This window comes from Lissotriton vulgaris, unplaced genomic scaffold (genome assembly GCF_964263255.1).
Source record: "Lissotriton vulgaris unplaced genomic scaffold, aLisVul1.2 SCAFFOLD_1082, whole genome shotgun sequence".
Taxonomy (NCBI): Eukaryota; Metazoa; Chordata; class Amphibia; order Caudata; family Salamandridae; genus Lissotriton; species Lissotriton vulgaris.
This window is the reverse complement of record NW_028242115.1, coordinates 424,950-438,567: the sequence shown is the minus strand read 5'-3', so window position 1 is coordinate 438,567 and position 13,618 is coordinate 424,950. Positions and strand designations below refer to the sequence as shown.

General features: G+C 44.3%; 1 protein-coding gene across 2 annotated transcripts in view; it reads left to right on the top strand.

The window, feature by feature from the left end:
• Positions 1 to 12,124, top strand: part of LOC147669065 (HAUS augmin-like complex subunit 3) — a 136,948-nt gene extending 124,824 nt beyond the window's left edge. For both annotated transcript variants that reach the window (XM_086948253.1, XM_086948252.1), the window contains exons 5-6: positions 9,180 to 9,411; positions 10,631 to 12,124. In XM_086948253.1, the coding sequence (XP_086804379.1) occupies positions 9,180 to 9,411; positions 10,631 to 10,632 (234 nt within the window). In that variant the 3' untranslated portion in view covers positions 10,633 to 12,124. The remainder of the gene's footprint in view (positions 1 to 9,179; positions 9,412 to 10,630) is intronic.
• The last annotated feature ends 1,494 nt before the right edge of the window (positions 12,125 to 13,618 follow it).

Genomic DNA, 13,618 nt, shown 5'->3' with positions numbered 1-13,618 from the left:
AACAGCCACTCGTTGAAATACCTTCAATTTGATCATGATCCTTTGACCCCCCCATCTCTCTTGTCCATCAGGAAGAGGTTGCGGAGGAAATCTGAGGGATGAAGCAGAGTCAGAACAATCGCACCTTTTGCCAGAAGGTTCCCCACTTCCAAGTCCACTAGAGTGGCCTGGGAAGTAGAGAAGACCAAGAGTGTGTGGTCTGGAGGGTTGATGAGGGGAACCATAGAACTCTGTATGGAAACCTTGAATAGATTGAAGAACCCAAGCGTCTGAGGTAAGTGCCTCCCTTTGGTGAACAAACTCTGTCTGCCCACTAATTTTACTTTTTGTAGGGTGTCCACACTCACCTTGGGAGGGGACATGGTTGCCTCTTCCTCTTGATGCTCCTCTGGACCCCCAATAGCGGGAATGGCTTCTTGTGAATAGAAGGAACCGAATCGGGAATCAGTCCTGCCACTATCCCCGACATAATGTATCTTGGGCGGAGGCTTGGAAGGTAGTACAAACTCCTTTTCAGGCACCAGGCCCTTCCCCTCAGGGTTGGGCTCCTTCTCGGCCTGAAGACTATAGGAAGACGGCTGACCAGACTTCCTGTTCTTTCTCTTGTTCTTATGGGCCTGGGCCATTCTTCCAGACTCCAGGCTTCCTTGACTTCCATGTAAGTATGCTTGTGTGTGCTCTAATCACACACCCACTCACTCAAAGAGGCAGAGCATTGCTACATTAGCCCTCCTTTCCACGCATTCCCAGGCAGAAATTTCCAGGTAATATCGCAGCAGACACTCCACTGTGATGGCAGGAGACACAACCTCCTTCCTCAGGCCAGTAAGGTCCACCATAGCCATGGGATGGGAATGTGTATCACTGTCAGAGTTTACAATCTGGTGCACCTCATTGAAAGTGATTTCAACTGGGTAAACCAGATTGGCAGTAACCGTGATTATGCTAGCACCTGAATCCCTCAGAGCCTTGACTTTGATTGCATTGATTCTTGGCAGCTGCCTGTACTTTTCCATGCTTGGATGCCAGGTAACAAAGGTTTTAACTTCCATCCCACCCGGTGATACTAGGGAGAACTCCGTATTCCTTCTCGAATCCCCGGAGCCAACTTTCATCTCAATTCCTACACTGCCAATGCCCTTGGGCAGACCGCAAGTGGGTGGTTTCTTGGTGCACTCAGTCTCCACTCTTGTGTCATTGCTGCCAGGTCATGCTCTAGGGTAGTGCGATCGGTGCTAACGCACCGGGTGCTGACTTTGGGAGGGGTGCAGTGTTTTCAAGTACAATATAGTTTTAAAAGAACCTACTGACACGTTCCTTGCCTCCAGCAATTTTCAGGAACCCATCAAAATGTCAAGCCAACTCTGGTGATTGATGGACCTGCTGCAGAGAAATCAGAGCTTTGGATAGTGGAAATTTTGACTCGTGAAGTAGCGCAGGAGGTTAAAATGCCTGCTGCAAGCACATGTACCATGCAGATCCCAAAGTGTATATAATGTAAATAGGTCCGTGCGTTACTGCTTCTGTCAGAGAGCCCCTTTTGTTACTTTCAATTTAAAATTTTAAATCCTAAAATAGAATTGTGAGCTATTAACTATCATCAAAGAGCTGCATGCAAACTACACAGTATAGATTAGATCGTAATGATTATTTTCCCCCAGTCTTTCAATATTCTAATGTTGCAAAAAGGTTTCACTTGCCTAGAAATCAATTCTCAATAGTAAAGCAAACCCCCAACCATGATGTTACGTTTTAACTTCGGAGTGATGGTCTTCAGGCAAGCATTCTTAAAATATACTGTCCACCAGTAAGGATGACCTTTGACTCCTACACCTTGTTCCTCTGTCTGATGTAACATTTCCTATACACTGATTTACACAATTACGATTCATTGTCTCTGTGTAATGTGCATGTGTTGTATAGTGCTCGGACACCTTACACTGGTATGAGTGGGGCAATAAAACAAAATAAATGCATGAGCGATAGCGTGGTTATGGAGACATGAGGGCCACTGCTAAAGGGTGGTTGTGAAGGTATTTGTGGTGGAGGTGGTCATTGGGGGTGCCACAAACATTGTTGCAATGGGCACCACCAACGCTAAAGCCGGCCCTGGTTGGTGCTGACAGTCCTTACACACCCCAGCCTTTGAAGGGTCTTAATCCTTTTCTAAGAATCCCCTCCCCTTGAACTAGTATGGTACATGGGCTGACTACCCACCTTGGGCTTTTTTTTTAGGATTTTTAGGGGACACTATTTTTTTGTCTTTACCTACTTCTTCCCCCTGAATGAGGACCTGACCACCTTTCTTCGGAACGCCTCCATGGGACTATTTGGATCCCCATTCATCTGCCATCTTGCCCAGCTCTCAGGGAATAGTCCGATTTGAATCTACCAGATGCTGGTGTATCTGCTCTGAACGATTTGTAAGGATCTGCTTGTTAACCATCAAATTATAGAGCTCTTCATAAGTATCTACCTTGTTTCTATTAATCCAGCCATTCAGTGCCTTTACTTAAACATCCACAAAGTCCAGCCATGTCTGTTTTGCCACTCTATTGGTGCTCCTGAATTTGTTGATTCTCCTCGGGTTCAGACCAAATAGTCAAACGTTTTGGTGTACGTGCACAACCTCTTTGGTGCAAATATTATAATGGACGTAGAAAATGTATTTGCTTTTGATGTGCTCCTGGAGTATTGCTCTCCGGTCTGGAGCGTAGAGCTCTAAAAGTGCTGCTTTCTGTGAGGGTCTGTCACCTCATCCTCTGAAGCCTACCTCTCCCCCACCACTGGCACCAATTACCGCAATAAGGACACAGCAGTGCTGGGCACCCACCCTTCTCATCTTGATAGCTCTTTAACAAGATGCCAGCCACTTATCTGTCATCCCAATTGACATACTTTAGACAATCCAGGATCATTGGTGCCCCCTGCGGTTGTCTCACTCTGTTGTGGTCACCTTCCCTTGGGACTTCATGCCCAGCTTGACCCTTCTCTCCTCTAGACCCAGTCACCTCTCCTTTAAGGCCGATCTTTTTCCCCCCCAGGTCTTACTCGGACCTTGAGGTCTCTTGGTACCCTTCTCTAATGTTGTGTTCCTCGCAATGCCAGATATTGAGTGGAAGCCTTGAGTAGATGGGGTGGGGGTGGGGGTGGGGGTGGGGATCGGGTCAGGATGTCATTTTCCCTCCTCTTCCTTGTTGTTGATGGCCTTTCTGTTATCATCCTCTTCCCCACTGTCTGGGTGTTCTCCACGAGTGCTTCAGCTCTGAAGGTCTCTTCCCAGGCTGTGAGGTGTCTCAAGATCCTCTTTCTTTGCTGAGGTATGCAAGTTGATCCTCCTATTCTTGCACAGGACTCTCAGGTCATTGATCCTGAGAGTGGACAGGGTGGCCTAGTCCATCACCATGTTTCCTGACTCTTTACAACTTCCAGAAACTTTGCAAAAATTTTGACTAACTTCCTCAAACTTTATCAACAAGTTTTAAAAGTTTGCAAACACTTGGAAACTGGGCTTAGACTCTGAACTTGGCAACTTGATTGGCAATCACAAGAACTTCCTTCTAGTTTTGACTTGGCAGATTCTTTACGTTTAAAACGTAATAACTGATTGGTACTCCAAAACAAACGTTCTGGATCCCACTGCTAGGCACCAATGTGAGGAAAGGAGTTTTTTCATGGTGTGGTTGAGAGTCCTCACAGTGTAATAAACTCACTACCTGTACTGGGTCCTGCTGGATTCTCTTAAAAAAACCTTAGCTGAACCCTGGGAAGCTGTGGCTTTCAGCAGTCTGGCTTTTTCAAAGGAGTAATCGTAATCCAAAGCAGTTGAATAAGAAAGAAACCAGACTCAATACAAATCTGACACCAATTTATAAAATATTGTTGTATTTTTACCTTCAAATAGACACTTCAATGACAATGATTCACTGGAAGATTCCGTAGATAGGAATTTTTAAAGGAACAATACATCACTTCTGTTTCATTTAATGTAATAAATCCTTGTGATGAACTGTCTAGCAACTTTTGGAAAATGGTTATAAGGTTGTAACCTACTACACAGGCCCGCTTTGGGCAACCAACTCTGTCAGCAAGCGAATCACAGAGGCCAAAGAGGTCTGGTTGAACAGTTACATCAACAGTCAAAGCAGTCTCCAGTTCAGTTTCAGGTTCTATGTATGAACTGCCATACACTTCAATGGAGTGTCCTGATGCAAGGAAAGCAGATGCTGAAGATGCTAAAGGATGCTGATTCAGAGATGTCTTCCTGGGGCTACTTCTCAGACCTCGAGCATGATGGGGAAAGTCTGGCCACAGAGGTCAGTGTCCCTCAAAGTCTGTCCAGTCAAAAACGGTTGCACTATTCAACGTGCCTCCGCTTACAGCAATACAAGCCGTTCCCTTTAACTGGTGATGACTTCAGTCTTGGTCGACCAAACTGCACTCAACAACTCTCTCCTGTCTAGCAGACTCGGGTGCAACTTTTTAGGGTCAGATCTCTGCCCAACAGGTTGCACATTGGTTGTCAGGCATTCTAGGTTATCAACACAACAAGGCAGTCTTAATCTGCTTTTGTGGCCCTGTAGCTGTAGCAGGAAGTCAGCCAAATTGACTCTTAGTCACTTTTTCTGTCTGATGCTAGAACCCCTTACCTTAAGTGGCCCACAATAGAGTTAGATATTACTCTGGATGAAGTATTGATAGGTATTAGTAACCGCAAGGGGGGGAAAGCACCAGGTGCCGATGGAGTCCCCATAGATGTATATAAATCGATTCCAGATTTATGGGGGCCCATACTTATGAGGGTTTTTAACGTGGCAGTGATGTAGGGATGCCCCCCCCCTCATGGGGGGAATCCATTATTATCCCTATTTATAAAAAGGGAGAGAAATCGGAAGTAAAACATTACCGACCCATCTCCTTATTAGACTCCTCGGTTAAGATAATGAGTAGAGTTTTATTGATAAGGTTAGAGGAGTGGGTCTCGGATAATAATATTTTAGCACAATCCCAGTATGGTTTTAGAAAAGGCTTAGGTACTCTAGAACAGAGTATCAACCTGGAACTTTTAATAGGAAAATATACCAAAGCCAAACAGGGTCGGCTGTTTTTATGTTTTGTAGATTTAAACAGTGCCTTCGATTTTAGTGAATCATGGATTTCTATGGCCTGTTTTAATCAATCTCGGTGCACCCAAACCTATTATTTATTTTTTAGCTAGGATGTATGAAAATTTATCAACTAAAGTGAGGTACGGCCAACATGGAGAATGCACCCCCAATTTTAGAGTTAAGCGTGGTATTCGCCAAGGTTGCGTGTTGGCACCACTACTTTTTACTTTATTTATTAATGATGTGGATAAGGCCCTTAAAACAATCCAAGCAGATGCCCCATTGGTTGAGGGTAAGGCAGTACCAATTCTGCTTTACGCAGACGATGCCGTACTACTATCAAGAACCCCGGTGTGCCTCCAGAAGCTAATCAATGGGTTTGCAGACTTTATCAGCAAGAGGTTGTTGTTGATAATCAAGACTAAAACCTTTACAATGGTGTGCGGATTTAAATTCAAAAGTTTGAAACCATTCTCCGTTGAGGGCAACAAGATACAGAATGTGGAGACCTTTTGTTACCTACGTATTTCTTCTTTGTTAGATGGGGAATGGAACTATGAGAGGTCAAACGTTAAGGTTAAACTTAGAGTATTAATGGTGTTTTTAAATTTGCTTTTAATTTAGGGGATTGGCGGATCAAAGATATGATCGATATTTATAAAGCTAGATGCACCTCAGTCGCATTATATGGGGCGGGCATATGGGGCCACCAGCCATGTGCAAATCTCCAATCTGAAGAGAATATTTTTTTAAAGAAGCTTTTATGCCTCCCAGCTTCAGCATCCATGGAACTTGTACATAGTGAAGTCGGTCTTAATTATTTGTCGGAGCTAATAGCCATGAGACCACTACAGCTTTGGAGACAAATATGGTCAAAAGATGAAACTTCTTTTACAAATGCCATTATCAATGACTGCCTAAGATTGGAGAATGGTTTTAAGATACCCTGGCTTAGTTATTTAATCAAATCCTATGGTGATATATTCAACAGATCTATTTTGGGAAATCCTAACGATTTACCATCACTGTCCAAACAGGAACTGAAAAGCATCTATCTTTCACATAGGATAGAAAAGAGGAAGGCAACAGTCAGGAAACAGACTACGTATCAGTTTTACTACATGTACACTGATACGTCTGGTTTCCAAGGGTATCTCTCCTTTGTCACTAGACCATCCCATCTTTTTGTTCTGATCAGAACGAGGCTAGGTTTAGTGCATCACTTGGTTGCGTTTCCAATAATGAAACAGTATCCGTCCTCCCCATGTCCCTGTGATGGGACTTCAAAGCAGAGCACTATGCACTTTCTACTCTTATGTGATTTTGTTTTTGCCTTTTAGAATTACGTTCCTTAAATCACTTTTTAAAAAACATGGGGTTAAAACTATTAAAGCTGCTATGACACTATTACTCACCATGGAAGAACCGGGGATCTACTTCTTTGCTGCTACATTTATCCTCCGCTCTATTAAGGCCAGAAAAAGTATGATGTTTTAATGAATTTTCCTTTTCTTTTTAAATTGTTAGGAAGCCAGTGGTGGACAGGATGATTCACGCACCCTGCACTTTATATTGTATATATCACTGAGTTTTTATTATGTAATTACATTACAGCAAAATTGGTGGCCTTTCATACTGGAGTTGTGCTTGTTTTTATTAGTTTTTTTTATCTGTTTTTATTTCAAATGTATATTTATAATGTATCTTCCGATCCAATAATGTCTATGTTTACTGTACCCAATAGCTGCTAATGTTTTAATTTGCTCACATGAAGTGACTTATTATGCTACACCTATGCACTTTCAAATCAACTACCCTTAAATAATGGTACTCAGTAAGAGTTGTACTATATTGTACCCTCCCACGTTTGATTCCAGATGTACCCGTCTCTGTTTTTATAATGAATTGTTTGTATATTCTGTGCTTTTATGGTTGATTGTCCCAACCGAATAAAGCTAATTTTGAATTGACTCTTAGAGTCAATTCTTCTGTCTGATGCTAGATGACCGCTTTTCCCTGAGCACAGCACCACACATGCAGGTGTCTGGGAATGTGTTGGAGGCATTGGGGATGGGTTTTAGTGCTTCGCTGTTCAACAGGAGGCTTTTGGCGAAGATGTGATGGTGCTATGGGTCAGATGGTGCCTCCGAGTGAATGTCTTCATGGGCGCCCCAAATTCGAAAGTGGTGATGGTGGGCTATGAGGTCAGGGTTCGTTCTTCGGCTGTGATGTGCAGTTGAGTTGCGACTGTGACTGGGTCCGGTTTAGGGTAGAAGTTGCTGTATATGGAGATGATTTTTGTTACAGAAGAATTCCAAGAGCTTGTTGCAAAGGTCTTGTGAGAAACTGGTGTTGATAGAGGTGGCAGGAGGCACAGTGACATTTTTGATAATGGCAAAGATTTCTGTGCTGCTGTTAGGGCTGGCATTGATATGATCTGCAAAAGCTGTGCGTTTGTTCCGTTCCTGCCGGTGGTAGCCTATTAAAGATGATTTGAAGATTTCTATATCTGGGATATCTTGACTTGTTCTTCGTTTGCACTCTAGTTGCTTGCAGTGGCGCTTCCTCAGCCACGGTTTTTCTTTGTCCAGCTGGCATGTGGTCAGGCTCTTGCCGTTGGTTTGCACACAAAGTGAGCCATGTGTCAGTACATGTGGTGATCCAGCTGTTTAGATCCTTGATGGCTTCTGGGAAGTTGCTGGCATGCTCCGGCCAGTGCACAGGGAGGAAAGAAGCCCCCTCCTCCCCTGCGATGCTATTCCTGCTGTGTTGGTTGGTTCCAGTGAGGGGTGGCTCTTTGGTGATACAAGATGGCTTTGCTGAACCAGACTTCCAAGAAGAAGTTGTCTGTGATGCGTATCTTGAAGGTGAGGTGTTCATATAGATGGTGGAAGTGTCTGTGTAGTTGGTGCAGCTGATGGTACCCTTGAATATGATGGCGACTCCACCTTTAGTCCTGTGCCGACAGCCTTGCCTTGTGATCTTGTAGCTGGTGGAGATGGCTGTAGTGATGTCTGGTGCAGAGGTTGGAGGTTTTAGTCATGTTTCAGTGTGGAAGACCAGGTCCTGAGCGTGGTTGTGCAGTGGGTCCCATAACTGTTTGGTGAGTGAGCAGGTGTTGAGCATGCATACAAGTGTAGTATTTTGTGTAGGTGTTATGAGCGGGTGGCTGTTTTGAGCGAGTGGGGTGCTGGGTGCTGTTTGTGTGGCAGTGGTGGGTGTAGGGTGTGGTAGAATGCATGAGCACTTGCAGTAGGCACATGTGAACGCTCCTTCCGTGTTGTGTGGTGTGGCAGCAGTTTTTGGGGCTGGGATTTAAAGAATGGAGGATCATGGCAGGGTTGCATTGGGTAAGGGGAGAAACAAGGGTCCCTGGTGATGGGCACGGTCCATGCACAAATGGGTGCAAACGAACTGGACTTTGGTATGCCTTTGGTGTTCCAAGGGATAAATCCGCATAGAAGCTAAAATTAAGTAGGTGCTGGTATAGGGGCGGAGAGCAGCGTGCTGTGGGCAGGAAATCAGTGATGTTGCTTCCTGTGCAGATGGATGATGGAAAATGAAGTCCTCTTGCTTTTGGCTGCTTCTTTTAGAGACCGTTTTGGTGTGAAACCATTGATGTCACTTGCTGTGCACATGGGTGGTTGGAAATCCAGTGATGTCACTTCCTGTGCAGGCGTGATGGGAAATATAATCTTTGCTGTGAACTTTAGCTGCTGAATATCTCAAGGGGAAAACAACTAAAGTGTTATATGGCCCACCTACTTTCAAGTTGATTTGTGAAAAAGGGTACGCCAAACATTAAGCTTTTCATGCCTTTGGCTAGACACAGTGGCATAATGATGATATTTGCTTGACTGAAGTACAACAGGCTTTTCTCCTCTTTGATTGCCTTATTGCCTGCTGGGGAGAGGGTGTGGTTTCAATTCCAGAGCATGTTCTTTCGTTGATTTTCCTCTAACTAATCCTCTGCATACAATGACGAGCATTGTTGCAAAATCATGTAAAGATTTAAAATTGGGTGCTCTGTCAACTCCCTTTCCCTTCTTATATGGTTTTCCCCGTCAACAGAAGCTATCCGAGTCAATTGACGAGCTTCTTGACGTGATTGCTCAGGTGGACGTCATCAATATTGACAACCAAGAAGACCTGAGAAATAAGTGGACGTCTCTCTACAGCCAGTGCTGTAAAAACAGAAACCTGTATGTCTATTTCTTCATGGATCCCAGCCGGCTCAAGAAGATGCTGAAGGAGCGGGAGTACTGTGCCTACGCCTTCTCTGGTGTGCCAAGTGAAAAAGAATGTAAGATGCAAATTCACTGCTGTGTCATTGTTGTCTTAAAAATGAAATACTTTTTCCTTTACAGTACATATTTCTAAAGATTTGCCTCTCCAAGCATCCTATGATGTCTTTGTTATGTTACTTTAAAAGTGTACGGGCGAGTGGATCCTACAAAGAAGGGTTGGTGGGTGTGGAACCCAGTGAATTTCAATCTGCTACGGAGACCTAACGGGGATAAAAGTAACTCTATGAGGATCCACTAAAGGGACCATGCAGATCCACTTAAGTTCAACACCGTAGCTCCTGTATGAATTCCGTTTGAACTTTGCATTAAGGGTTTTGCATTAGGTGGCTTGAGTTTCCTAAATGGGGAGTGTACCAGATTTGTTTTGGATGTGCACTGGCGATAACGGATACAGTAACGTATTTGTTTGCGAACTGGTTTGTTCCAACGCATATATATTCGTTATTAGGGACTTTGGTTAGACGCATATTGTATTCGTTATTAGGGACTTTAGTGGATGTTTTCGGAATGCAAGTCTCCTGAATTGCCAAGCTCGAGTCTCGAGCCACATTCCAGACCATCGGTTTTCACTCTCTCTGCCACTTAAGGCAGAGACCAGTCATATGCATATTAACATTGGTCCAGCTGCTATCTGAATAGTCCAGCTGCCAGGCCAGTCCCATTCCTACTGGGGACTCAAAGAACCCCATGCATTGCTGGCAGGTGACCTCTTGCGAGGTGCGGCACCTTCAAGCATTCCTGGAGTTTGAGGCAATGTTCCCTAGCACCATGACATTTAAAGAGTAGACTATAGGAAAAGCGAATCTAGTCTCATACTGTGAAAGTTGAGAGTTTTTAACTCTATGGCAAGGAAACACATACTGTGCTCTGGCATTTCCCCTCTCAACTCGTACAAGCCCTCAGTGACTTTCCCACTGAAAAAGTAACGGCTGGACTACAGCTCTTTTCTGTATAGGTTTACTACATCACCTGGAGATGACGACAAGGGGGATATAACTATAGTGCTCTGGGGACACCTCTCCCAAGAATAGGATTCGCTTCATGTGAGGCTTAAACATATAAACAGTGACTTATTGAAGCCATGAAGGCTTGTTATGTAGGTGTTTAAAAGTGAAGGAAGTTATCAGACGTAACGGTGTGATGGAAGGAAATGTAATCTCACAAGTCAGCAATTACATTTATCTGCTCATTTTACCTCTTGTTTTTGTCTTCTAGAGAATCGTTTGTAGAGGGGAGACAAAGTGGTCAGTCTCATGGTCCAGCTCTTACCAAAGGCATAGAGAATTCTGGGGAACCATGAAGCGAAGTGGAAAGAACCGATGTGCTGGTGGCAGATGGAGGCACAAACTGTTCTTCCCTGTATTCTTGGATCTCTGGTAGTTTGAGCAGGCCGTGGCGGAGTTTGATAAGAAGTCTTCCTCAACGTTCCTATAATAAAGAGAAGAAGGATCAAATCACCAATTTGTATCATTATAAAAAAGAAGCACTTGTTCTGCAATCATTGATTGGACCATTTGCTATGGGCCAGTGAGCATTCCAGTGTGTCATGCATGTTGCTGTTGTGGTGAAAAGTAGGTCAATTAGAGCTAATAGAGGGGTGGTTCATGGGGTACTTTCCAATGTTGCTGTCTGATGTTTTGATGGGGTTCTATAGTGGCAATTGAATGTTGTTACTTACTACTGATGGGGTGTTTGTCATCTGTGTTGTCACTGAATGCAATGGAACTAGTGATAGACATTTGTCAATATTGCAATCTCCGGTAGATGACCACCCTGCAGATAATGCACCAACACTGTTCTCTACGCTAACTTCTCTAGGCGGGGATGGATGGATAAGCCCTTGTGAGCCAGAAATCACATTGCCAGCTTAGTACATGTTGCAGTGTGTCCAGTTGCTTATTTTTGGTTGCAGCCCTGTTTGTGTATGGTTCTACTTCAGATCCTGGTCTGGATCAGGCCCAAACTGGAGTATCTGTCGCTGGCAGCAGTGATTTGGGGTAGTTGTTGACTAGTTCTTAACATCAGGTGTCTCCCTTGCAGCATGGGTAATACACTCAGGGGTGAGTGTTCCCTCTGGTGATATCAAAACCATTGGGTCATCAAAGAAACAACTAAACCATTTCCTTTTCAAATTGTTCTGTGGACCTTTCTCGGCTCTTGGGGATTGCACTCCGCTGTTTCCCACTACAATGACTACATCCATGAGAGCCCATTACCTATCTGCCTACATATATAATGTATGTATATCAAGTCTGTGCTTCCAGAGCATGCTGCCATGCAGTGGTGGCCCACATCCTTCTGCTGATTTTCAAACACACTTCAAATAAGTTCATTTCCTTTCATCAGTTTGTGGGAGGACTTTGAGCGAAATCCACCTTCCAACTGACAAATGAATGGCCAGGCAGCCTGAGAGATTTCCCAGCTGTCGGAGATGCATAGATTGTGCTTAGTTTGGATAGCTCACTACACCATTTGTTCTTTATACCTTTTGGTCATGGCTCCCGCCAAATGTCATAGTTAAGTTGGTGGCGTCCCAAAGACTGAGTCCTTGCTTGCCGCCCACAAAGGAGTGCTTGGGACCTCTTACTCTAGTCTACAGTCTCATGATGAGCCAGGACTCTACTGCTATGTTGACCATTAGAACCATTATGCAGCAATACTATGCACCCTCTTTTTTCGCTGCAGATGCCACAAGTCCTGCTACCCATCAACTTTAACCTCCCAGGATATTGTCTCACTGTAGCCCCAAATTGGTGCACCAACAAGTAAAGCTATGTGAGGAGGAGTGCATTTTGATTTAGCTAATTCTGAATCGGAACACAGTGGGCCCTACTGTCTCACTTTATAAGGTTACTTAGATTTTAAATAATTTTTCTCAAGAACATGACACAAAACAATGTTTAATGTATTTCTTTGAGTGACCCGGCTTATAATAAAAGGTATTGTTCACATTACTGGATGCTGGCGGGATTGTGCACATTATTTTTCATTTCTGTAGGTCCTAGTACCAGTAAAGAAGCCCCATGAGAAGTCTAGTCGACAGAAAGACAAGCAGCGGTGGCACTGGAGCTAGAAGGCCCAAACAGTCCCTTTCAGGAGACCATTGATTGTTCATTGCTATGCCAGGAGTATTAAAACCATCCATCTTTGGAGCCATTGGAAGGGCTGATTATGTCTTCCATGTGAGTGTCATGCAAGTACCAATTGCTCATGGAGGTTTCCAGAAACTCTTTGGTGGCCCTGGTTTACTGATCTTCCATTGTGAGTTTATACCTTATTAGTGGAAACAAATTAAGTGAACACCAACCTGTGCTGGTGCCGGCTGCAGATATAGTTATGTCCAGCCAGTGACCATCGCGCTAGGAGTCTAGCATACTAGAAGAGGAAAGCTGGAGCTGGGCCAAGTGAGTGAGGCCAGACACGTAAGAGGAGAGCTGGTTATTATCCTCCCAATAGGGTACCCATGCCAGATGATCAACAGGACTGGCCACAAAAGAGCAGTCTTGGAGAATGATAACATTGATAACATGCCAGAAGGCACAATGGTGACGTAGTTCCCTTGCACGATGTCAGGAACACAGCTGCAAACTGTCTCATTGCTTTACCTGCTTAGATTGAGTCGATTGAACCTCCCTGTCACAGCGATCTAGAGGAGTTGCTGCCTTTCAGTTGCTGGATTGAAGCCCAAGAAAATTAGACTTTGGTGATTTCCTGATACAAGAATCTGCCAACCAGGGCCTGCAGTTCATGCTTGCCCAGAAGGCCAATATCTTCAGCTGCGAGGGAGATAGCTTGACAAAATCCTTAGGTCACACTTAGCCCTTCTAGTGTATCGTGCACCAGCTGCCAGAAGGTTCACTCAAGGGATTAAATGAACTACATATGCTGCCTGTGTCTGGCTCTCTGGGTAAGGGGAAACAAACTGTCCAGTCCACAAGCTTTAAAGCCTCTCCATGTAGTTGGTGGTCGCAGAGAAATGGCAATCTTAAACAGTGTCCAGTTTATGGTACTGGCTGCTGATGGGTAGCTGCCTTGTGTGTCTATGATTTTGAGCACTTTTATAAGTCGAAGAAGATGAATGCATTCGCTGGTGCACAGTCCATATTCCCACATCCCCAGAAATTCGAGCCAAGTCTGGGTGGAACATTCATATGCAACAACAAATTCAAACAAAATTCTCTGCAGAGCCATGAAGATGAAACC